Raw genomic sequence first — 25,463 nt, 5'->3', positions numbered from 1 at the left:
TAAACAATAATTTGTATATTAATAAATTGTAAATTAATTTGACTATAATTTTTAAATGTACAAGTCATAACAGAGAATAATGTAACTTACAAACTTTCAAATTAAATTATTTTTCCTAAGTAACCTTATATTTATTATTATAAGCATAGAGTTAATGTAATATAGTATTAAAATACTAACAGACTTACTCAAATTCAATTTGAAGGTACTTTATTCTTTATGAATGCAATGTAATTTATGTTAATATAAAGTATAACTTTATTATTTACAAACTTATTTTAGAAAATTGAATTAAATCATCTCAATAGTATTTCAAAATGAGGTTAGGCTTATTATTATTTTAAACATATGCTTAAACATAATATAAAAATGACATTAAAATATGTTAAATATTTAGATTACTTTAATAAGTAAACTTATATCTTTTAATTCAATCATAATTACAGTTTTCTCTGAGAATTACCATAACGCTATATCATTTTTTTTTTTCAGAAAATTAGTATTTTTAGATTTAGGAAGTTTCTTTGCTGGTTGGTAATCGAAGTAACGTTATTATGTCTCCTGGAATCAACGATGATCTCTGTAATACAGGCGCATTACCAAAGAGCAATACGTATACAAATAGAAATAGGGATAGAGACAGACCGTCAATTAATCAAAAAAGCAATTTCATTGAAAGGTCACATCCAGTTCCTGTACAACACGCTAACAATTTGGTATGACAAATATTTTTTGTATTTCTTAGTGTTAATCAAATCATGTAAATGACAAAATTTGACAGCATATAATCCACAACTATTGAAGCATATTATGTGTAATTTAAATTATCTCCAAATTAAATTATTAACAAATTCAGATCGAACTAAAGCAAATTATGTCAAAATCTTTACCCAGTGGGCTACTCAAATTATGTTATTTATAATTTACTTAAGTTTATCCGACAAAAATACTAATGTAACATTTTCAAACGTTTGCATTCCTACGGTTAAAGCAATACAATTATACGATCTCAATACTATTGCATTTGATGACACGTCAATAACTCCTCCCTGTTGGATCTAAAAATAAAACTAAATTAACGCCATTCCGTAGAGCCATAGAGAAAAAAAAGAGAAAAAAAGAGAAAAAAGAAATCAATCGTTAGTTTACGGCAGGCGGCACTGGTGGCGTCTAACCGGGTTTTGAGCTTAAATCTTGGATGTCGCGCTCTTGGCTATTATTAGCTCGTATCCGAGAATATCCTTCTTGGCCCATTCTACATGCTTTTCATTTTTACGTATGTCTGACTACGCCACGTAAAAGCAGTTTCAGCTCGATTGGCATCCGGTGAGTGAACGACAGACAACGTCGAGCAACGCCACTAGGGTAGCCAAAAACAGCAACACCAGGTCCACGTACTCAAGTGCCTCATCATCCTATTGTTCGGATTTTGGTGAGTACCGGAAGAGATGAGAAGATAATAATCCCATAATTTACGTGAAAAAACATTCTAGAATTATTGTGGATACTTGACTTTATTTTAGTCCTTAATAACACGTAAGCATCCAATTTTAGTCCACTTTTTCTTCTTTGGTTGGGCACGTAATAGGCTGACACGGTGCTGATTACTATATATGAAAGCCAGTAAAATTATGCGTGACGTACGAAATAAATTAAACTATAGGTATATAAAAGTTCTTAATTTTTTTAATTTTAGGACCTTATAACGTTAATACCAGATTATATCCACATATCGACACACGACAAGAGTTAACATCCTGGATGAAAATGACAACTCCGACAGATTCTCGGACTCAGTCTCCTCCGAATGATGCAGCCAAGTCAACAAATATGGATAAAATGGTAAATTTAACGGCGATGAAAATCAAATCGAATTAATTGATAGATCGAAAGAAATTACGTGAATTACACGCGTGGAGTAGCATTCTTGATAGAATTTCGTGTGCATCCGTATTGCACTATTATTTACATTACAATATTAGTATTGTATAAAAATTAAGCCGTAACTTTTTATTAATATATGTGCGCGGGTGTTGGCTAGTTTCGTCTAATATTATGATTTTATGATTTTTATGCATTATTCGAACTCTTTCGCAGCCTGAACGTGGTCAAGTGGAGGGTCGTTTACATCAAATTAGAGAATACATAAAAATAACTTCGACAATGATGGACTCATTAAGTCAATCTAGTGATTCTGTAAGTTATTCCCGTTAAAGATAAGACATACTGACTCTTGATTATTCTGCGCATTTTAGCAATTTAGTTAAAGTATAAATAAAGTAATTCTTATATTATACAATTAATTAGTATTCAAGTGTTTCTGTAAAGTGAAATATAAAAAGTCACGGAAATAAATATAAATGACTTTTAATTTTGTAAAATTTTGAAACTTTTTATCTTATTTTGTTTTATAATACAGCGAGCTAAAGCCCAACATGAGAAATTGAGTAAAATGGTAGAAGATCTTTATGACAGCGAACAGAAATTAAGTAAACTTATGGAAGAATGTCAGAAGTATTGGAGGCCAAATGAGGTATTATTAACTTTAGTATTCTAATGTGGTAATTAATTAGGTCTTACAAAATTACGTTTCTATTTAGTACGTAGTATTACGTTGAAGATAATATCTTATTTTCATAATAATTAATTAATATAATAATAGTTAGTAAATAAAATTACATGCTTTATTAATGTTTTCATAATAATTCGAGATACTTTAAATAATACATGAATAATACACATTGTATGATGTGTATATGTGTTATGTTCTCATGTGAATATACACATGATAACACATAAGACATTGTATATAAATTATCGGCAGTAATAATTATAAAAATTCTAGCTCCATCTTATAATGGATCTTATCAATTATACGAGAATAAATCCTTAAGTCTAGATAATTTTGAATAGAAAATTTCAAGCCAGTGTGTTTTTCTTTATAAATTTGTTATTTTAGCAGTATTGGAGTTAATTGTCAATTAGTCACGTATATCATCGAATTGTACGCAAATTAAATTTCACTATCTTGCAGACTAGATCCTCGATCAAAGATCTCTCCCTTTATTAAGAATCTTGTTCAATAGTTTTGTTTTTCTATCGATAGAACGGCGAGCTTGAAAATGACGAGACCCGCCGAGAGTTGGATCTGCGCAAGAAGGTGGAGGAGTCGCAGCGTAAGTTGGCTCAACTACAAGAGCATCAGGCCCATTTGGTGGGCATGCAACTGCGGGTACGCGAGCGGTTGAATGAGGCGCGCCAGGCCCAACAAGCCCTCCTGGATGAGGAAGCCAATGAGGTCGAGCGTCAAGAAACCGAGGCGAACGAGCAAAAGGAAGCGGAGGCCGCGGGTCAGAACTCCGAGGCACCTACCGCCGATAATGTCGATAGGCTCGAACGCGAGACCGAGGCACTTCGGAGTAAGCTTGAGCAACTCGAGAGCAAGAAGAGACACATGGACCACCTCGTTCAGGAGCTGCAGGCCGTCGAGCTCAGCGAGCGTGCGAGTTGCGTAAGTATTTTTGTCGGTAGAACTCGTCAGCGAATCGGAATGCCATGCGCGTTCTTTTCGTATACGACTTAAGGGGAGAGAGAGAGAGAGAGAGAGAGAGAGAGAGAGAAAGAGAGAGAACTTCTAGTTTGTATTAATGTAAAGGTTCATTGGAATAAGCAAAGGCATTATTCGAAAATTCATTAAACAAAATTGAGATTTCTTAATCACCTTAATTTGTTTGAAAATTCTTACGTATATTCTATTAAAACATTCGCTATACTGCCAATAGTTTAAAAAATACATTCTCTTTCATTTATTGTATCAAAATATGAGAGATTTGTCGTGGTCGTTAATATTCAATATATCTCTAGGAGCAAAATTTATTAGATTGTAAAGGGTGCGTTTAAAGAAGATGAACGTCCAAAGTTAAAATAATATTTTTTTACGGAGAAAAAGCTTTTTAAAATAAAAAGCAGGTTGTTCGCCGTTTAACCAAATGCATCGCATTGTAGAGTTCGGATGGTTCGAAGCTTACGGGGCAACGCGACAAAGTGGCCGAGCTGCAAGCTTTGAAGTCTCAGCTTTCGCACTTGAAGTCCTTGATGGGCGAGGCGACGAGGTGCCGAGAAGACACGGAACTGCCGCAGCTAAGTTCCGAATTCGAGCACGAGGAGGACTCCGCGATAGCCCTCGATGGAACCAATAGCGGGTCACCCAACATCCCCATTATCGACGACCTTGGTCAGCTGGAGGAAAGCATCAGCGGCACGTACTCTAACTGCTTTAACGACATGGATGAGAGCATCAGGACAAATCAGAGCGGCGATCCACCCACTGTCGAGCAGATTCAGGTTTCATGTACCACCTTATATTAACGTTTGTTTTTTTTTCGATTTGTTTATGATAAACCTGCCACCGGCATTAACTTCTTAAATCGAAATCTGTATTACGCTTCGTATTAGTAATGGGATTTTGTAATCAGAAACGAACGAATGCTTGATAGGCTGTGACGAGGGAATTGAAGGAGCAGCAGCGTTTACTACAATCCGCGCGCACGGAGCTTCGGCGCTTGAAGCAAGGATCCTCGAACTCGGTTCCGTCGCTTGCTCTCGGCGAAAGGAAACAGAGCAATAACGTGGTTAGCAACAAGCGCCGACAGCTTGAGGATTTTGTAAGGAAGGTCCGTCTGATATTCATTAAGTACCACAATACGAACACGTTATTAATAAAAATAAACTTATACATATTTTTTTGTATTATATTACAAATAAAAGAATATAAGGAATATAGAAATATAAGGAAATATAAAAGAATATTTATAATTTTAGGATCCAAATGATTTTATTACTAATCAAAGTGAAGGACAGGAGTGGAGTAATCAGAGAAACCCTAATTCGTTAAATAGTCACGGAAGTACTCCGGCAAATGCCTGGATTCCACCTGAAAATCTTGGTTAGCTCAAAATAATTGTTTACTTATTCATAATTTAAACAATTTTTTAATACTTTATCAACAATATCTTTGTAGAAAATGGTTCTCATGAGCATAGTGTCGATGGTATATCGGCAACCGAAAATTTATTAGATATGGGATTTCAACCGCCCATAGAGAATGGATATGGAAGTAACTTTTGGGAAATGCCAACTGTGCTGTCAAATCAACCACATGATGGTATTATAAGTACAAAATCATAAACTCGTAATAAATGACGTACGAGTCGAACAAGAGCTTGATAAGCATGAAGTAACTTTTTTTTGTATCGTAGGTGCTGTTGTAGGATCGGCAGATTACTACAAACAGCTGCTTCTTGGTTCTCAGGCACAGCAATTACAAATGATGAGCACAACGATACAACAGTGCTGTCAACTTTTGTGGTCTCAGCAGCGAGAAATGCAGTCGATGAAATCGGCAATAGTTCGACTTCAGGTGGGGCAAAAAGAATGTTGAATGCATAAAGAGAAAAAAAAATTAATAATTTTATTACAAACGGCTATCCTAATGATACAGAATGTGCACGCGCACTCACACACAGACAGTAATCAAATTATAATAATCGCGAGTACATGCTTTCACGTTAGCGCTTAATAATTTCTTCGTCCATTTTTCATTCTTTAACTCTGCAGCGCTATCCCCCCTATCCCTCCCACCCGCCATGTACAAATTCTTTCGTGACTATTACGAGTAAATGGGGTCCGATATATAGGTTGGCCAACTCCCCAAGAATTAATATCCATTGATCATATATAAAGGGAAAAGATAAAAAACTAGAAGCCTTTCAAGTACAAAAACGTAAATGATTATTAAATTTGTATACGTTTAAGATTTTTATTATTATTATAATCTAATTTTGGAGAAATCTTCAATATGCAACAACGATTATCCTTATTCTAGGCTCAATTTCGACACACCCAGTCACGTTCAAGTAATAATTTGGAACTGCATGAGGAACAGCATTCAAACCTTGGGAGAGTTGCGACACAACAGCACTTCGGCTCTCTCGACACGGCAACGCTTCCTCCAAGTTCATCCTTACCAAATCTTGTTTCATTACCGAGCAATTCACTGGCATCGCCACTCGTCGTTTCGGCTTTAGCCAATTGTCAACAGCAGCAGCAGCAGCAGCAACAGCAACAACAACAACAACAACAACAACAACAACAACAACAGCAACACCAGCACCAGCACCAACAGCAGTTGAATAATCAGGTTCCGCCAGGCAATAGAGCAAACAACTACTGGGATAACTTTCGAAGGTAATTTTAACCGTGAAGAGTAAAATTATTTAATATAGTACGATACGTTCGTGATTTTTTCCCCGTTAATTATTCACTCTGGAGAATTATCAAAAGAGTTTGCCGATTATTTATGTCATGCTCGTTCTTTCATGTATTACAGTCATCGATTCCTTTATTTACCAATACACTCTTAAAATTTATTTAGCATTTACAGGAAGATGTGGAGGTGTTATTTGGATTCATGATTATTATAATTATTTTATATTGATCTATTCCTTTTAATACTTTAGAAAAATGCCCAAATTTTTTATTGCTTGACTTTTAAATTTATTCATTTCTTATTTGAAGTATAATTTTTAATTTAAGTGGAAATTTAATTTTAATTAAGATATTTTTTAATAAATAATAATATTTTAATTATAGTAAGTGATAAATTTTTATATAAAATAAACTATATAAAATATAACAAATGATATTTTCATTCAACAACGAATCGAATATATTTTATTTTAATATTACATTTAAATTAATACCCGACAATAATTTATGTATGCACGTGTATCTGTGTGATATATACATGATATATATCATGAATATATAAAAATGATGTTTATAATGAAGTATTTTTAAAGTCTTATTATATTTTTTCATTAAAATTTCTTTCAAAATTGATTCAAGTTATTTTGAAATTCTACCGCTATTATATATCTCTATTTCTTTTCACTTATAAAATATGTTTTTTATATTTTATATTCTTTTTCAATTATTTTATATTCTTTAAAAAATAAAAATTCTAATTATTGTAGTGCACTATACGAAAAATTTTTTTGAATGTAACCAAATAAACTATTCCAATAATCTCTTCAATTAACATTGTCATAAAACAATTATAAATAATTTAGAATTATTTTTTTGTTAAATAATAGATTATTATATGCCTTTTTTATAAGTATATAAAAAATTAATCGTTTCTTTAAAGTATGGCATAAATAATTACTAATTATTTTAATTTAAAGAAATGTTAAAAACAATTTACCAATAATACAGTAGCTTTCATAGAATGAGAAAAATTAAACTTTTGCTTTTTTCCTCATAATTTGTAAATACATAAATTTTAATATTTTATGTACCCCACTATAAAAAATAAATTTTCAAATGATTTCCGACTTATTGTCTTTATTTTATTATTGGCTCCTTTATATATAAATCATTGATAGATTAAACTATGAATTAAAAATGATAAATATTAAACTATGAAATATTTAATGTACTTATGTATAATTAATGTAAATATTAAGGCATATTAGTGAAATATTGTGATGCAAGGATCATTAGGTGGTATGTAAATAAATAGGTACGTAAACTTGTCTGGAACACGACTTTATGATTTATTTTTTGTTGAATTTTGATTTTCGAAAAATTTTAATTAAACGATATTCTTTTGTAATAATTTAATTTATCATTTAGTACATGTTAATTTACATCAAATAGTTCTAATTAATTGTAAGCTATTAATAACATATACTAAAAGCAAATATAATGTAACGTTTTATAAATCTTTAATTTTTGATTTATTAAAAAATCTCATTACTTTATGCTTATTAAGCTAACGATTTTCTTAACTAATTTTTGAGATTTATTACTGTTTTATTGTATTAGAAACTAATAATTTTTAATTAACATTAGATATACATAAAAACAATTTATTTTATAAACATATTTAAATGAAATTTTACATTAACATAAACATTTAAGTAATGAATTCAGTTTTTGAGTAAAAATCAAATATAGCATGCTTATATATTCAATCTTTAAATCTTTTCTTATTACTCAAAAAATTAATTTTATCTTTTAGTTACTCGAGACAAAATTTGCTCTCAGGATCATCCAAAACTACAACTGATTGTAGCCTTAGTACATCGGTTCACGCTGTTTTACCATCTAACACTACCAATGGAGTTATTACTTCACACGCGTAAGTTTCTGTTTTCCCTGGATACTATAAAACATTATTTTTAAGTTAATATATTTAACATTAATTAATAATACACGAAACGCAAAGTACCTTATTTTCTAAGTAACTAAGTGTTTTCGCATATCTGCAAATATAGTAGATTGTTAAGGCAACGTTACAAAAAAATATTAATTTTATTATTAATTGTTAAATTCAGAAACCTTAAATTTCTATAAGTGTCTTTGTAATACCTGCTAAAGCTCATAATTTTATTAGTTTCAAATTATTATAATAAAACTATTTTTATTAGTTTAATATTAATAGCGCTAATAACCGTAACGAAAAAAACACAGGAACAAGTGCAATCGCCAGCATGGTCTTGAGAATTCGCCGATGCTTATTACATCGGACGCACAGTATTCATTGAACCTGCAGCCATGTAGCCGCCATTTACAACAGCAAGATATCGCTCTGCGAAACAACTGTATGCCCAGCCAGGAGGCATTGCTTCATCAACAACAGCCCCAACAGATACAGCAGCAACAGCAGCAGCAGCAGCAGCAGCAGCAGCAACAGCAGCAGCCATTACCATTGACAGAAAATATCGGCGAGGGACCAATGGAGTCGAGATCGCTCGATGACGGGGCTTTTGCGAGGTAGATTTTCTTAATTTTTCTGTCGCGTAGTGAACTTTTTCCATTTGATATTTTAATTGACTATCCTATTTGCTCAGTACGATCAAAATTAATAGAGATAAATTTATGCATATCTGGTAGAAAAATTAATAGAATATTACATAATCGTTGATAGAAATAGAAATTTGAAGTATTTTATTATTGTCATTTTCTTTAGAATTGCATATAATGCATGAAAAGAAAGTTTAAAGAATCAAGACTGAGTTGATTGACAGTTTACATTGTTTCGAATTATCAAGATATAATTATTTAATTCTTGTGAACCTCGTAGTATAGTAGAAAATTTTAAAGAGATTTTAATCAAAGTTTCAGTAAAAATAATAAACAACGTTAATTAGAAATTAAACGTAATTTATTTTTTGTTTTAGAAGAGCAAAAAATATAAGCAAACGCAAAGACATAAAACTCATCTTAAAGTATTGCTTAAAAGTTTTGGAATCTAATAAAGTTAGTATTTATTTTTTAAATACATTATAAAAACAAAATTGTACAAAATTTAAATATCACAATTATATTTTAAGAAATTACGACGTATTGCAAAATATCTGCGATATATTATTTTTCATTATTCTTATAGCAAAATGAAAACTCTGTACCATCGCTAAAGTATTTAAGCAATAGTTCCTATTCAAGTGACGACGAATCAGAAGTTGATGCTCAAGGTAACATGATAGAGTCAACACTAACCAACAACAATAGCAAAATTAATGTTGGAACGCAAACGTGCATAGACATCATTGACACAGATCAAAATTTTAATTCGACGCAAAAGATTTTGGATGAAACTGAATTTTCGGTTTGTACTGCAACCTTAACTAATATTTATAAATTAATTGCTATTTTATTAATTATACCATAATATATTTCTTTTTCTTTACTTATATATAAATCTTAAATTTCCTCATAAATTTCAATGTTTACAATGATAAGACTATAGTATTTATTGTATTAACAATTTAATAACAATTTATATAATAATTTATGTAATAATTTAAATGTAATTTTAATTTATTATAGGATGGATTTTCAAACGATATATATGAAATTTGTATACCGTCTGTCTCATCAAGTACAAATGATATTAATGAAGATGTAATTGAATCTGATCCCAGCAAACCAGTAACTTCCAATAGTAATCAGGTTCGCTCGAATCATTATTATTTAATCGTTTTAATTATAATTTAAAAGAAAAATAATTAAAGCATTAAATTTTACCAATAATTTCAGATTCAGATTAATAAATAATTAATTTGATTTATAAACTTAAGAGTTTGGTTTAAAAAAATAAATCACTAAAAATAAAATTGTTTATAAAATAAAGTTATAAAATTTGAAACAAATATCTATTGAAAGACAATTTGCTTCAAATGCATATCAAATATAAGTTAAGATGAGTTTACTTTGGAACATCTTTTAATGTTTTAATTTAAATTGATGCACAGATAAATGACGATGTAAACCAGTTATTGGAAGAAGGAAATTTTGAGAATTTAGAAATGGAAAAATTCGATCCCAACGATGACTCATCGTATGACCCATTTAATGAGTTCAAATGAAATGTAACATTTTAAAAATATGCTATTGTCAGTCATGCACGCATTATATAAATTACTTATAAATGATTTCATGTATATTGCAATGGGTCGAGAAAGATTTTTTAAGATCAGAACAAATATGTTCATTTACTTTTAAGCAATATGTTCGTTCAGGTGTTCACGTTTTTATTAATTGCTCTTCTAAGTAATTGGCAGCATTTGAGTTTTTTGTATTAATTAATGATTATCATCCTGTTTTGAATAATATTTTCAATTAGGCTAGTATTGTTTCCAAAAATTAATTTTAAAAATCAAGCTCTTTTTTACTAAAATTAGATATTTTAAACAATATTTTGATGAAATAAATGGAATAGTATATATCAATGAAAATTGAATATCAAAATTAATAAAAGAACTATAACAAGAGAAAAAAAGAATAATTATACAAAGAAAATATATTTTAACAAAATAAAATGAATTTTTTTTAATTAGAATGTTTCCCTAGAGTTATGAAACGGAAATTGTTTTTAAAACTAAAGATAAAGCAATATAAATTGCTTTTTTTCAATTAAAAATAGAAATCTAATTATAATATATAAAAATGTGAATTAAAAACAAAACATTCGAAAAATCTATATTAGATATTTAATTTTTTTTTTTATCTTTAAATTCATAAACAAATCAAATAATAAAATCTTTATGATTATCATTATTTACAAATATTCAATGTAGATAATTATCAATTATAAATTTTGAAGTTTGGTTTTTGAGTGTATTTATTTTGAGTATATAATTTCTATGGTTATTTTTGTTCTTTTAATATCGATTTCACTTATTGATAGAACTGATTACAATGTATTTGATAGTTAATAAATCTAGAATTTAGAGAAAATTTAAATTAAATGATAAACATTTTTAATAAAGAAAGAAAGTAAATGGTATGCTGTAGCATATAAGCTATTTGGTTTTAAATACCTAATAGTTTTAAATGGAAGCAAATAATAAAATCTTAATCGGTACGTTGTGTGTTTACTTAATACATTTACAAATATATTTATAGGTTTTTATTTAGAACATATAAAAAGCTTTTTTGAATTATATATATGTATGTATATATATAAAATATTTGTATTAAAAAATTATCTGACATACACACAGAAACGCGTATGTCTATAAGTATATATATATAACTTATCTAATTTGAAAATTAAACAAAGTTATTGTGTGCATAGGTGTAAATTATTTTAAAAAATAATGACTGAAATTTAAAAATAATTTATTTCGTTTGATTTATTTTAATAATATTCACGTACTTTTAACATAAATTATTTTTCGTATTATACAAGTTAAATTCTTAAATAGATATAAATCTGTACATATTGTACTGAATAAAATGTATAAAAGAAATTTATTTTGAAAATAAAAAATTATATCTTTTATTAAATAAGATAAGTAATATATAAGCAACATAAAACAGGCTGTATTTTAATTAAATAAAGGTAAACATGTAAAAATTAAATTTAAAGTCACTTTTTATTATATACAAAAGTAAATATTTATTTTATTTAATCATAAGTCAATGTGAACAACTTAAACACTAATTTATATTATAAATGCGCAACATTTAATACGCTTTACGCCTTCATTGTCATCTGTACATTAACAAAATAATTTTGCACCAAAGGATTAACCACTTGAAAAATATATGTGTACACAACTTCTACAATAAAAATGATTCCTTTTTTTACTTTTAACTGCTAAATGAAATAATCTTTCATTAATATATTAATAAACTTAAAATTATAATGTAAATTTCTATATTTTTTTTATTATTTTTTTTTTAAAACATATTTCATGTAAATTAAGTTAATTATATGTAGTTAATGTAGAATGAAAAAAAAATTTGTTTTTAATACATATTTGTTGATTGTAAGTGATTATGTACACATGAAGTGGTAGAGGTGGTCAATCCAGTGGGCAGTAAAAATTCTGCCTCCTCGATATCATTGCCTTGGCTTAGCTGAATCTGACGATAACGATGGTAAGAGGAAGATCTGTGAGTCAGTAATAACATGTCCTCCAATTTCTGACATCTGGCATTGACATTCTTTGATAGAGAAGCGGACTGGAATTTAAGTTTACCTGACATCATTGTGGGTAGACAGGCTATATCAGTCAGAGGCTGAACTTAGGCATAATAGTGACGATTCATTGTACATCTGGGCCAGTCCATGTTTTTTTGCCCAGAAGCAGTCTCCTGCACCATGGAAAAGACGTTTGTTACCACTGCCTCTGAAATCAAACCCACTTGACTTATCGATTGTGGCTCTTAATATTTTATGACTCCTTGGCACCACATGCTTCTATATTGTGGTTTAGAAATTTTTTTTATTGCATTAACAAAAATTATTTTATAATGTCAGATTTACAAACCAAATCACAAACTACAATAAAAATTTAGAAGTAATCCAATTTGTTTTTACAAAATCTTATCTTTACATTTATTAAATAAGTGACATAATGTTTAAAATGCTTAAAAGGTGTATAAGAACTAACAACTTTTAATCATTATCAAATGTAAGATAAAATCATCACCATTTTAATTATTTATATTAGCAGTTCATATCTTACTATAAATAATGAAATTTAGAACTTCTTTTTTAATGCAAATTTAAAAGCAAACGTATCTTTTTAACAATAATTTTATTAATTAATTTTAGTTTAAAAATACGAGTTAAAATTGAATGACAGTCAAAATTACGTAATAATTAGAATCGTTGACATAAATATTCGATATTATAAGAAGAAATTGAATTTTCACGAATGACTTACTTATGTATACTTATAATAAAGTATTCACGTTATTAGAATGAGAGGTAATTCGATACACATCAATTGTTTTTAACGTTGTACTTAAAAAATGATCTTTTTCAAGAAATGTGATGTATAAAAAATATTATAGATTGATTTTTCGATCAAGCCTACCTTCCCACCATATAAAAAAAGAAAAAAAAACAAAGTTCGTGGTGCACTCAATGTATACGAAGAAAAAAATGATTGGCACAGAAATAATCACGCGACATCAAGAACCTATTGTTCTACTTTTACATAAGTGAATTTGTGTTACGTAAATTTTTTATCTTTTCTTTGCCTCTTTCTCTTTCACTTTCGCGTAAGTTTGCATGTGCAGAAGAAAGTAAGAAACCCGGTCATTGGCACGTGCACGAGATCGGCTCCAATATGTTCCACTTGGTCGTTGTGTTGACGTCACATCACCAATAAATATTCTGCAGGCTAAATAGGCTGTCTGCTTGGCATAATACTGACATATTTTTGGTTTTGCGCGTGTGCGCACAAGCGCTTACCATAATAGAGCCAAAAAATTTTGAACTCGCGTTTGTCACTGTGATTTTATGAGGAAATTTTATTAAATTTTTAGCAAGCATTGCGCGCTTGACTTGTAGCCGTTTGAAAAAAAACGACGATTTTTACAACTTTCACTACGTGACAATTTAAATTTATTTCCATTATTTTGGCTAGATGCCTTTAATATTTTTTAAATATTTTTGAAAGGTTAATATGCCACTATTATAATTATCGTCGTAATTTTAAAGTATGTTATTTTTAGTGGTGATTAATTTTAGTAATAATCAAGTACATTTAAATAATAACGATATAGTTATAGGAATATAAGAATGTAAAATTTATTCGAATATTTGCATCGGAGCTTATATAATTATTAGGCTATTAGTCGATGGCCAATAAAATAATAAGTAGTTAATTATATGGAATTAATTCAATTTCATTGTATATTTAGTACGAAGAATAATTTATTAATATAAAAGACGAAAATAAAAGAAAAACTCTAGCGATACAATATACTTTTATTTCGTAAATTAAAAACTTACATTTTTGTCACATACGTATGTTATAGGGCCAAAATAGCTATAAAAATAAAACATGTGTGGATGACGTTTGGAGATTATTTATAAAAGTGAAATATTGACATATGAACTGTAATGTTCGTTATTGTTAGCGCATCACTAGTTAAGCAGTCATAGATTATATATTGAGTGTCATAAAATTGACCATCGTTTGTAAACATAAAAATTCCCGTTCCTGCGACAATACGTGCCATGTAATGTTGCACAAATTTAAGCTAATAAGCAAGTATACATGCGTATATATTACAATTAAATCAATTAAAGGCAAATGAGTGAATAATAGGCAGGTAGGGCGACGTCGGTGCCACGTCCACAGAGAAAAGTAAAGTCGTTCTCTCACCTTCTCGAAACCTCTTTAAACGCGGCACATAATTGGCGACCTCGTCGTGACCGAAGGCTCGTTTCCTCTGACCAATACTTCGGCGGCTATCGAGGATTTGCTGCACCTGGCGCTGTTGCTGCGCGTCCGCATCGATGTCCATACCGTCAGGGCCGAGGTTGTTCGGCGAGGCTTCGTCCTCGAGCCGCAAGGGAACATAACCATAATAGACGCTCGAGGAGACGAACTGCTGATGGTGCGGCTGTACCATCGTCCTCGCATTGTTTATGCCGCACTGTGTCGCCATCTTTAATTCTCCTTTTCCCTTCCCGCGAACAAATCCTTTGCCGTACACCCGCACGTACGCGCGCGCGCGCGCGCTCAAATCGCAACACTCCCGCTTTAAGGTTAAACGCGTATAAGTGCAGAGATCGCACAAACTAACGGGGGGGGGGCGAATATTAGTGAGCGACGTTCGCACGTAATCGTCGTATATTTACTTATTAATACGATATAGGTGCACTGGTAAGTTGCGTGTTTGTTGTAGAAGAGATCGTACGGTATAATAAGCGATATGCGTGTTCTCTCGATGATGACGCGCAGCTAAAAAGTACGCGCGAAAGGCCAGCATACACGAAGCCCGGACTTTCACTGCTCAACCGCGGATGAAATAATAGCGCTTTCACATTGGTAGGTAACGCGATGTCCCCCCAAATGGATAGTCGAGAGGAAACGCGCACAATTGCTTATATTACAAACTGACAGTCGTCTTTTATATAATCCCCCTTGTCTGTAGCGTAATACCTGTTTAAGGGACCAGTGCGACGAGCGCGGTTGACCGCCTTCACGACCTCGCGTTAGGAAAAATTGCGAACTTCACAGGATGATGGAGCGAGCGCGACCGGTGCGTTAGTGACACGAAAGCGTCCGCACGCCGGCGAGTCAAAACGGCTAATTGTAAACGTAAGGAGTCGACGGGGTGGGAGTGAAGTGCGCGCGCATGGATAGGACGCGAAAAATTGAATGGTGTCGTCATCGGTGGAGTCGCGCGATCTTTGCAACGGACCCATGTTTTATTATTATTGAGACAAGGTGTTAGGGAGCTCGTTGGCTGCATTGGAATTTCGTTTGTTAAATTTGTCGTGTCGCGGGTCGTTAAAGCCAATGTCTTTAAGCGGCAAGGCACGCTTTTGCAGCTTATTATAATGATATTGCGCGATATAGGACTGTAGAAAGAAGGGGCATGTCGTTTTTATCATGCAATGCGATGCATTCTCGTTGACTCTCGAAGACAAAAATAGTCCACAGTCGACATTAAAAATCTTGGTATCTGGACATGTATAGCGTAAAAATACTACCCCCCTCCCCTCCCTAACCCCCACCGCGATCTCGCCATCATTGCTATTCTACTTTTTAATTTGATTAGGGGCAGGTTAGATTAGCATGAGCGTCAATCTTATAAAATTTTCTGTTGCGTTAAAAGAGATATTAGCGTGGTGATACAAACGAAAAAAATCAGATGAAAAAAAATTCTTTTTCTAGCGATTGCGCACGATGCAATAATATCAATTAGCGAAAATATCGCGTGTTCCCCACGATTTGTCACTCTCGCACGCACCTCTCCTCGTGCACACATGCACACATGCACGCACGCACAGTCGTGCACACAAAATGCGTGACGTAACATTCGAGAGAAAAAAAATGACTAGCGTGAGATAATGCAAGACGAGGTTGCACTAGAACTAGCAGTGCGATGCGGCTCCAGTGAGGTTGGACGAGTCCAGACTCCAGAATGGAGGAGTGTAGTCGCGAGTTCGAGACGAAGTGCGTTGCAGCGGTCGAGTTTTAATAGCTCGTCACAAGCGCTAGCGGATTTACCTTGGCAATTGTTTCGTTTGGTTGGACAATCTCGCAAGAATTCGCCACGGACAAGATAAGCAGAGTGAGAGAGAGAGAGAGAGAGAGACAGAGTGGGTGAGCGGAGGCATACGCGAAACAACAACAACGATAAAAAAAAAAGAAAGAACGAAGGGAATAATAATAAACAATAAGGAATCGGTGGTAATGCGTGCAGGATTAAGCCGAGTCACGTCCGGTTACAATAAATAATGCGTGTTGTGCTCGTGTCGCGCGGTACCACTGGGGACAAAGTGAGGTTATGTGTCTCGAGTGTCTTGCCCAAACGTGAAAAAATGTAAACAATAAATTCGATTTATTGTCTCGCATTTTTAGTTGGACAGCCGTGACGAAACGATAGTTTGAAGTGGACAATTGGGAATTTTTCTTGGTGTATCGGTCGCTGCTCTGAGCAGGGGATTAACGGGACAAGAATGGTTTTCGAATCGATCGTTACCGAGTTGCTCAATAAAGTCCTGGGAGAATACGTGCAGAACTTGGACTACAAACAGCTCAAATTGAGCCTATGGAGCGGTAAAAGAAAAAATATATATTAATCTTCTCATATTAGCCCCTCGTGACGTTCCTCGTGCCATACCTTCTTATCCTTGTTGTTATTATCGCTTCTTTTTTGTTCCTTTATATTCTGTTTCCTTTTTCATTTTTTCTTTTTTTTTAAATTTTTTATTATCATTATTATTACGACTGCATTATAACTACAATAATAAAATCAAAACAGGAATTAAATTTTCTTTATTATCAGCGTATAGTATGAATCATTTTTTTTTTACACTTGGCAAATATAAAAGCTATCCTTTATTGCTGCTTTGTGTAAAATAAATAAATAAATATTCCTGTATTTATTTATTCTCCTTATTTATAATAAAAAATATCTCTTATATTTTAAATATTCTTCCGCATATGTTTCACATTTTTATGCATTGAAAGGAATGATATTTACCATAACGATAAAATTCATGTTGGATATAAACGATGCGAATACATACATTTATATTTCGTATATTAGCTATGTAATGTGCAAAAGAAAAGGCTTTATTACCGAAGAATATAATTTTGATAAATATTTATATTCTCAAATATTTCAATTAAACATATTTTAAGTATCTAAGCATATTAATAAAAACATCCGTTTACTTATAAATATCTCGACGTATTATTGGAGTTCTTTTTGTGAATATTAATGCATTAATTACATATAGATAATAATGTATTCGTACATTATGAAAATCAAAATATCAATTATCATTTTAATTCTCTAATACCTTTAAAGTGCACATTGTGACAGTTCAATCTCAAAAAAAAATTTTAATTCCTATCTTATGATATTTTTGGGAATTAAATATTCATCTTTTGCTGTATACACATGTTGAATATGTGATGGTTATTGCTTTGAATCTTAAAGGTCCGCACTGCGTTAACGGATCTTTTGTCATTCGTAAATTTTTGTAAATTACCAAAATTAAATAAACCGTCGTAAAACGCAAGCCACCAAATAATACAACGGGTTATCAGCCAGAAATATTAATATATAAAATATGCAATGATAAAGGTATTACTAAATTCTTTAGTAATAGATGATTTTTGTTTTGACACGTAAATTTTATTTAACTACATCTATGAAAACTTATTTGAAAGAATTAATTACACTATACTTTTCAAGCTATTTTATAATTACGTAATGAAGCGTGTTTTGCAAATGTCAAGGCAATAATGAAACAATTTTAATTATTTACAATTTAAAATCATGAATTTAATGAAGTGTCTCAAATTTTTAAAAATCAATCGATAATGTATTAGGTTAAAAAATTTAATTGCAATATATCATTTGAATTAGATTTTATAAATTTAACTGTTTTCATACACTATGCATGCGAATTTATCAATTCAAAATTTTTATTTTTCACCTGTGGTTCTCATAGAATCGTGAGATTGATTAAAATGTAGTATAGAGTAAATATTTAGACTTGAAACACAAATTATTATTAAACAGCGCATTTAATTCGTTGCGTGCTGTTATGTTATCGAGCCAATTTGTGTTTTTGTGTATATATAAATAGACGCGACAATTTCGAAATGAAGCTAAGTTTCAATCATCATTAATTTATAATTACTTTAAATTATAGAATTATGAATTATTATTGAAAGGCCGAGTAAGCCATTGGTAATGTACGTCTTGATGATAAATAATGAAATATGAAATTCGGGAACATTTAACGTAAGTCATTGTAAAATATTATTTATAAAAATTTAAATAATACACACCATCTCTCTTATGCCAAGTTTTTAATAAATGTTCAATTATTGTATTATATTAATAATCGCTGCTATAATCATTACACTTCTTAAGAATAGATGATATTTATGTCAAGGTTTAAGTGAACGGGTGCACTCTCCCGGCATTGGTCTTACCTTAGATCAAAATCGTTAAAGCGATTTTTATATCATAAGTTTAGCGCGCGCGCACGCACGCACGCACGCATACTATAAATAGTACACTTTTGTTACTGAAAATTTGAACGGGAGACATTAATAAAATTTACGAAAAAAATTAATTTCGTATTAAAATGACGACATTGATTAAAGTACAAACAAAATATATATGTAAAAAATAAGTAAACGTATATTCTAAAAATATACTTTAAATACGATTAAAGTATTATTTGATAAAAAAAAACGAGATTCTTAAAACTTCCCTTCTATATGTCAAAAGAAGAGATTTTTTAAAAATACTTCACGAAATGCTTTCGTATTAACCTGTTATTTACATAGGCACTTAGTTTTTAAAAAGTCTCATTTATTATTTTCAGTATATTATTGTTAATTGTATGTATTTTCAACGTTTTAAAGTTTTATTAGTTTAATAATTTTAATAGTTAAAAGTGTGTATAACTAAAAAGATTTCGATAATGTAACGCACCTCTATAATCATTACAGCTTTTTTGCTTGTTCAGCAAACTATAAAGAATTAAGCGTATTCTGCGAATATTTTGAAATTAATATGTTCGATAATAATCAGAGATTTATCATTATGAAATAATAGAACCATTCAACGGTCCAAAGGTCATAGTGAACTTATTGAAAGTAATTTTTTATTTAAAAGACATAACGGTCGATGATGTCTGTAAGATACTTAGTAAGTCGCTTAATTAAATAATAATATATATGAGATCATATATCGACAAATAATTTGTGCTTGAATATTGTATCTTACATTTTATGTTGAATTTTTACACGTTATACGAATTTAACTCGAAAACTCCAGTCTAATTTTAGTTTAGTAAAATCGTAGAGTAAATACACGTAGAATAAGCTTACTTTTATACTTTTCCGAATTATATTGATGAGAAACAAAAACAAAATGATAAAAAAATAATATATGTGCTTTATTTATTTTGTGTATTTTTCTTTTAATGTACTTCCTACATTTTCAGGTACATATGCAAACCTAAGAATCTGAAGCATTGAGAAACGTATTTTTAACGTTAAAATTTTAAAGGTTAAATTTGTAACGTAAAAAGAAATATATATTTATTTATGTATTTAATATAATACTAAATACATTAAAGGCAAAAAGTTATATATAAAGTTTAGTATTACTTATTTAGTTATTGTTTAAAAATACAAACTTGACATCCTATCACAATATTGAGCTTGCGGATATGCAAATATTGTTTCAAATGCTTCAGATTACTTAAACAATAATTCTTATCATCGTTTATATGCCCGTATATATGCAGTTAATGCACACGCATTGAAACTTTGAAGTTTCGAACGATGGTTGCGTGACATCATTGTCTATATTCGTATTTTAGCAATATTTATAGATTATTCGCATACTAGCTAAATCCGTTTTGTGTTTATTATTAACTACTTTTTATTTTATTTTAAATTTTATAGATGTTACTCGGCCCAACATTTTTATAACACTTAGAAAGTTACATTAAGCTATCTTGCTTTGTAAATTTAATTACTACATTTACTATTTTAGTCAATTAAATGTATGTAATGCACATTTTATGACCTTGAATTTTCTTTATTTAATCAGAGTATAATTTATTATGCATTAAAAATTAATATTTTTGCTCTATAAATGATTTTTTAAAATTTCTATTATTGTAATTACATCTTTCTGATTAACGATTGAACCATTATACTTTTAGTCGAGTAAATAATTAGCTTTAATTTTATTTGAATTTACAATTTTATTAAATTTAAATTATTGGTAACAAATGTAAATATTTTTCTTATATAGAATATTTAATCATTTAATGGGGGCTTTTGTTATGCTTATTAATGATAGTTTGAAATGAATCATTGCATTCAGTATCATAAATAGAATAACCGATGATGTAAGCTAATGTAAGTATTTTATAATAAATTTTACGAATCAAGTTGCATAAATATATAGAAAGCTTCAAAACAACTTTTTTTACTCAAAATTGATATTAATTCAGATATAACTGTTATTATAAAAGAATTCTTTTATAAAGTTATAAATTTGTTATAAAAATTTTGTTATTCTGTTTTTGTAAATTCTTTATAATAATATTATTAATAAAATTGATTGATTTTTCTTTATATAATTTCATTTATTTTTAATGTAGCCATTTTAGAATGAAATAATAACGTGGTACATTTCGTTCATAATAATCGATGCAATGAAGAGAGAATGAAAGTATCAACAGGTTGATTTCTTGGTTTCCTGCTGTAGCTGTCTTTTAACAATTGTGAATTGTCCGATAACAGTGACTTCTCTCTCTCTCTCTCTCTCTCTCTCTCTTTCTCTCTCTCAATCTAGGAATGTCGGTTTCATCCTCTAACACGACCGCCACTTTCCATATCACGAGAAATTGTTTGAGCAATGTCAATCCTAAAGCCTAAAGGCATTAAATTCATTATTAAATAAATTGTATTGGGAATTGATTTATCTGTATTTTTTCAAATAGGATCTAAGAATAAATAATAAATTATATAAGAGTTTTATATAATTACCGTGTATTAATATTTTAATAATTTACATTTTGACGAACTTGTAAATGCTGAAAAAATAAGCTCTTGTTATACATAAATTGGAATTTAAGAATAGATTATTAATAAATTATTTCTTTTTTTCAGGTGATGTAGTTCTCCGAGATCTTTTGATCAAAGAAAGTGCATTAGATGTACTGGATTTACCAATAAAACTAGAGTATGGTCGATTAGGTAACTATGAACTATACAAATGAACCTTTATCTATTACGAATATAATTATAAAAAATTACTTGGTATTAATAATTGTAAAAAGTAAACTGTCGAAGTTAACGAGGACTACTAATTAATTGTGAATATGATTAACATAATTAATAGATGTAAATATAAATTTAAAAAGTAAATATAGTTTTTAAAGTGCATTCAGTAAGATTATTTAGCAATTTAGATGGGCAATTATTTCATTATATACAGTACAGTAATATTGGCGCCTGTCAAAATTACAAATAAATCTTAATTAATAACTAATTTAGGTAAGCTTGTACTGAAGATCCCTTTTAAGGATATGTGGAATGGCCAGATTGATGCCATAGTCGAAGAACTTTTCGTGCTCGTTGTCCCTTCCAGCCAAGTGCAGTACGATGCCAACAAGGAGGCACAGATTGAGCTTGAAGCGAAGCGTGCGGAGCTTGCAAGGGTCGAGAGAAATAAGCAACTCGCAGACATGAAAAGTAAATATAATTTTTTAATATATAATTTAAAAAATGATTGATGTATAGTGTAATTAATTAAAATGATATAAAAATGTCTACCCGTAATGAAAAGATCAAGAAAAGGTTGATGATTCCATGATGGAAAAGCTCATTGCTCGGATGATTAAGAATATACACGTCGAAATCAATAAGATCCATGTAAGATACGAAGATCATGTTTCTTTCAAAGAGCATCCGTTTTCTATCGGTTTCACTCTCCATCGATTCGCCCTGGAAAGTTGTGATCACAATTGGTTATCAACTGGTAATTTAAAAGATATGTACGCTATTCAACAAATTTTCAAAGTAAGTAGTTGTAGCTGAAGGTTTATATTTATAATTTGACGTTTCTTACATCGAATTTATTTTCATTTTCATTTTCATAATTACGTAGTTATGCACAATGGACGGCTTCGCAGTGTACTTGAATCCGTCACCTTATCAATTTAGCACACTATCTCGAGCAATGTATTTACAAATGTTTTCCGAAAGCATCGCTTCTGCTGATTTTCTACCTGAAGATTATCAATATCGTAAGTAACATATTATATATATATATATAAGTATATATTATATTATAATTTATTAAGATATCAGTTGCTAATATTAATAGTAGTTTTAGCTGTCTTAGTTTTCTGAAGATTTCATTATAACATAACATTTTTATCACAGTACTGGGTCCGATAAATGTAAAAGCGAAATTGAAGCTGAATCCCAAACCAGAAATAGATGGTAGTAATTATTCGATACCGAAAGTTTGGCTGGATCTTGAAATGCAAACATTAAGAATCGGTTTGACAAAACGGCAGTATCGCACACTAATGCAAATGTGCGAAGGTTTAGAAAAGGCAAAACATGCAGCCCCTTACAGGAAATACAGGCCAAATTTTACTCAATTCCGAGGACACTACGTTGAATGGTAAAGTTAATTGGAAAAAGATTATTTAAGAAAATGTCAAATTTATTGTAATAAACGTGGAGATTTACTTTACATGGCAAATTGATATTTCGAATGCATTATAAATATAAATATTAATTTAATATAAATTATTTTTAAGGTGGCATTTCGCATACATTTGTATTTTAGAGCAAGTGAAAATTACTAGAAGAAATTGGGATTGGAATCATATGAAAAATCATCGAGATCTGTGTAGAAAGTATGCAAAACTTTACCAAATTAAATTAACAGGAAAGCCATCGACTGAATTAGAAGAACAGTTAACAGAATGTGAAAAAAAATTAGATATTTTTAATCTTGTTATTATAAGACAGCAAATTGAAATGGAGGTAAATTCCTTATACGTTAATTAAATTTATTACCTTTTAAAAAATTTTGCTAAAATCTGAAATTATGTATCAAATAAAATATTAAAAATTTTTGTCCCGAAAAAATAAATTCTTTACAAGTCCAATTAAAATTATTTATTTTTAATTATAGGTTGAAAGATTAGCAGAAAAAGAAAAAGATTTGAAAGCCAATAGGGGTTGGTTTGGATTTTTATGGGGATCATCAAAACAAGATAATGTTCAAGAAATGAATTCAGCCGTAGCCATAAGTTAGTATGGTTTTTAATAATACATAAAGTAATGTAATTAAAAATCTGTAAAAATTATTTTCAACTTCGATGAGTATTGATATTTAAAATTACTTCAAGATATTCTTATAATTTTTTATTTAAAATCTTACATTTCGTTGTAAATCCTTACCAAAAAAGAGGAGTTAATAGTGGATTATAAAACACATTTTCATATAATGCTACCGATTATTTAAGTGCTGCAAAAACAATATATTCTTAGTGTTTAAATATAATTGCCATAGAAATTAAATAATGATTTTCATCGCATAAGATATAAGCATAAGATTTAAGATTTATGTACAAAATTAAAATTTTGTTTTATAGTGAAGAAATTTGAGGAAGCGATGACGCCACAAGAGAAAGAAAAACTCTTCAGGGCTATAGATTATCAGGAAAACAGTGTTCCTGCACATTATCCTGAAACTTATGAAATGATTGATACTAGTTTCTTTTTGCATGGTCTGCACATATTGTTATTAGATACTGACATGATATATCCCGAGATTTTAAATTTACAGTTAAAAGCAGTGCATGCTTCTTTTAAATCTAGACCAGCAGCAAATGCAATCTTGTTAGTATTTATAATTATTATTTTAATGAATGCCGATAGTAATTTGGCTTAAGCTCATAATTATTTTATTAATGCAAAATTTCAGAGTAACAGCATCAATCAGTGACTTAAGTTTACTTGGTGTAAAACAAGGAGAGAAAGTGCCTTCGCTATTTAATTTGGATAAAAATACAAATTCCACAACTGGATTGTTTTCGATTTCATACGAAAAGAATCCAATCGATAAACTTTGCGGTGATAGGATCATTGTTAAATCTAGTGCTGTGCATATAGTTTACGATGCTCAAACTATTATTGAATTAATTAAATTGTTTAAAATACAAAATTCATCTACATTAAGCCAGTGAGTTTATAAATTTTATTACCGTCACATTAAAATAAGCTATAATTTCATTTAAATAAGTAACTAATATTGAATTTTTAACAAATTTTTTAAATAATGTAGTAATTCAATGAACTATTCATGGATAAAAAATATATATTATATTCTTTATTAATATTATTTTTCATCTTTCATTGAAAAACTATTAGTAATCTAATATTTCTAATAAATAGATTGCAAGCTGTTGCTGCTGAGCGATTAGATAGTTTAAAAGAAGTATCCGCTTTGGGTTTAGAGTATGCTATTCAGAAACATTCTGGATTAGATATTCAGGTAATTTTTTCTGAATTTATCTACAGGCTTATATACTCAGATATTAGAAGTATGTTAATTCTTCTTCTGTGTTATAAAATTTTAGGTTGACATGCAGGCGTCACAACTTATCATACCATATGGAGGATTGTACAATGGTAATGAATCCCTATTAGTAATAAACCTTGGCGTTTTAAATATTAATTCGCTGGAAAAACCAAAGGATGTAGCTCATTTGAGTGTGAAACAATTAGTTAATATGGGTAAAACCGAAGAAGATATATTATCACATCTTCGAGAGCACAGTTATGATAAATTTGACTTGAAAATAGTTAATTTTCAAGTATGTAAAATAAGTATTGTTAAAT

General features: G+C 30.0%; 3 protein-coding genes across 3 annotated transcripts in view; 2 read left to right on the top strand and 1 right to left on the bottom strand.

Moving 5' to 3' along the window:
• The first annotated feature begins 507 nt into the window (after positions 1 to 507).
• cmb (combover) lies at positions 508 to 10,433 on the top strand. Its single transcript, XM_011503695.1, has 18 exons — positions 508 to 716; positions 1,306 to 1,432; positions 1,697 to 1,842; positions 2,098 to 2,196; positions 2,420 to 2,533; positions 3,116 to 3,511; positions 4,006 to 4,344; positions 4,497 to 4,711; positions 4,851 to 4,945; positions 5,021 to 5,173; positions 5,259 to 5,419; positions 5,885 to 6,246; positions 8,084 to 8,203; positions 8,536 to 8,838; positions 9,246 to 9,324; positions 9,455 to 9,673; positions 9,895 to 10,017; positions 10,320 to 10,433. Exons 1-18 carry the CDS (start codon positions 555 to 557, stop codon positions 10,431 to 10,433), a joined length of 3,327 nt encoding a protein of 1,108 aa, XP_011501997.1. The 5' UTR covers positions 508 to 554.
• A 1,858-nt stretch (positions 10,434 to 12,291) lies between these two features.
• Positions 12,292 to 15,518, bottom strand: LOC105361211 (uncharacterized). Its single transcript, XM_011498324.1, is given in 3 exon segments — positions 12,292 to 12,586; positions 12,588 to 12,702; positions 14,697 to 15,518. Coding segments are annotated over 3 exon segments (666 nt in total). The 5' UTR covers positions 14,983 to 15,518; the 3' UTR covers positions 12,292 to 12,321.
• Positions 15,519 to 16,683: 1,165 nt separating this feature from the next.
• The window catches only part of Vps13 (vacuolar protein sorting 13C), a 32,298-nt gene continuing 23,518 nt past the window's right edge, over positions 16,684 to 25,463 (top strand). The window contains exons 1-12 of the mRNA XM_011498313.1: positions 16,684 to 17,105; positions 21,708 to 21,794; positions 22,095 to 22,292; positions 22,387 to 22,619; positions 22,708 to 22,846; positions 22,986 to 23,232; positions 23,372 to 23,600; positions 23,752 to 23,869; positions 24,215 to 24,461; positions 24,547 to 24,804; positions 25,017 to 25,116; positions 25,202 to 25,438. Of these exons, the coding sequence (XP_011496615.1) occupies positions 17,006 to 17,105; positions 21,708 to 21,794; positions 22,095 to 22,292; positions 22,387 to 22,619; positions 22,708 to 22,846; positions 22,986 to 23,232; positions 23,372 to 23,600; positions 23,752 to 23,869; positions 24,215 to 24,461; positions 24,547 to 24,804; positions 25,017 to 25,116; positions 25,202 to 25,438 (2,193 nt within the window). The 5' untranslated portion in view covers positions 16,684 to 17,005. The remainder of the gene's footprint in view (positions 17,106 to 21,707; positions 21,795 to 22,094; positions 22,293 to 22,386; positions 22,620 to 22,707; positions 22,847 to 22,985; positions 23,233 to 23,371; positions 23,601 to 23,751; positions 23,870 to 24,214; positions 24,462 to 24,546; positions 24,805 to 25,016; positions 25,117 to 25,201; positions 25,439 to 25,463) is intronic.

The sequence above is a fragment of the Ceratosolen solmsi genome, unplaced genomic scaffold (genome assembly GCF_000503995.2).
Source record: "Ceratosolen solmsi marchali unplaced genomic scaffold, CerSol_1.0 scaffold10, whole genome shotgun sequence".
Taxonomy (NCBI): Eukaryota; Metazoa; Arthropoda; class Insecta; order Hymenoptera; family Agaonidae; genus Ceratosolen; species Ceratosolen solmsi.
Note: the sequence above shows the minus strand (reverse complement) of the source record. Positions and strands in the feature narration are given on the sequence as shown.

What these genes read in the sequence shown, in the direction of transcription:
- cmb (XM_011503695.1), top strand. Translation starts at nt 555, where the DNA reads ATGTCTCCTGGAATCAACGATGATCTCTGTAATACAGGCGCATTACCA. An exon ending in TACAACACGCTAACAATTTG is followed by an intron (nt 717 to 1,305) that starts GTATGACAAATA and finishes ACGTAAAAGCAG; the next exon opens with TTTCAGCTCGATTGGCATCC. An exon ending in AAGTACCACAATACGAACAC is followed by an intron (nt 4,712 to 4,850) that starts GTTATTAATAAA and finishes TACTAATCAAAG; the next exon opens with TGAAGGACAGGAGTGGAGTA.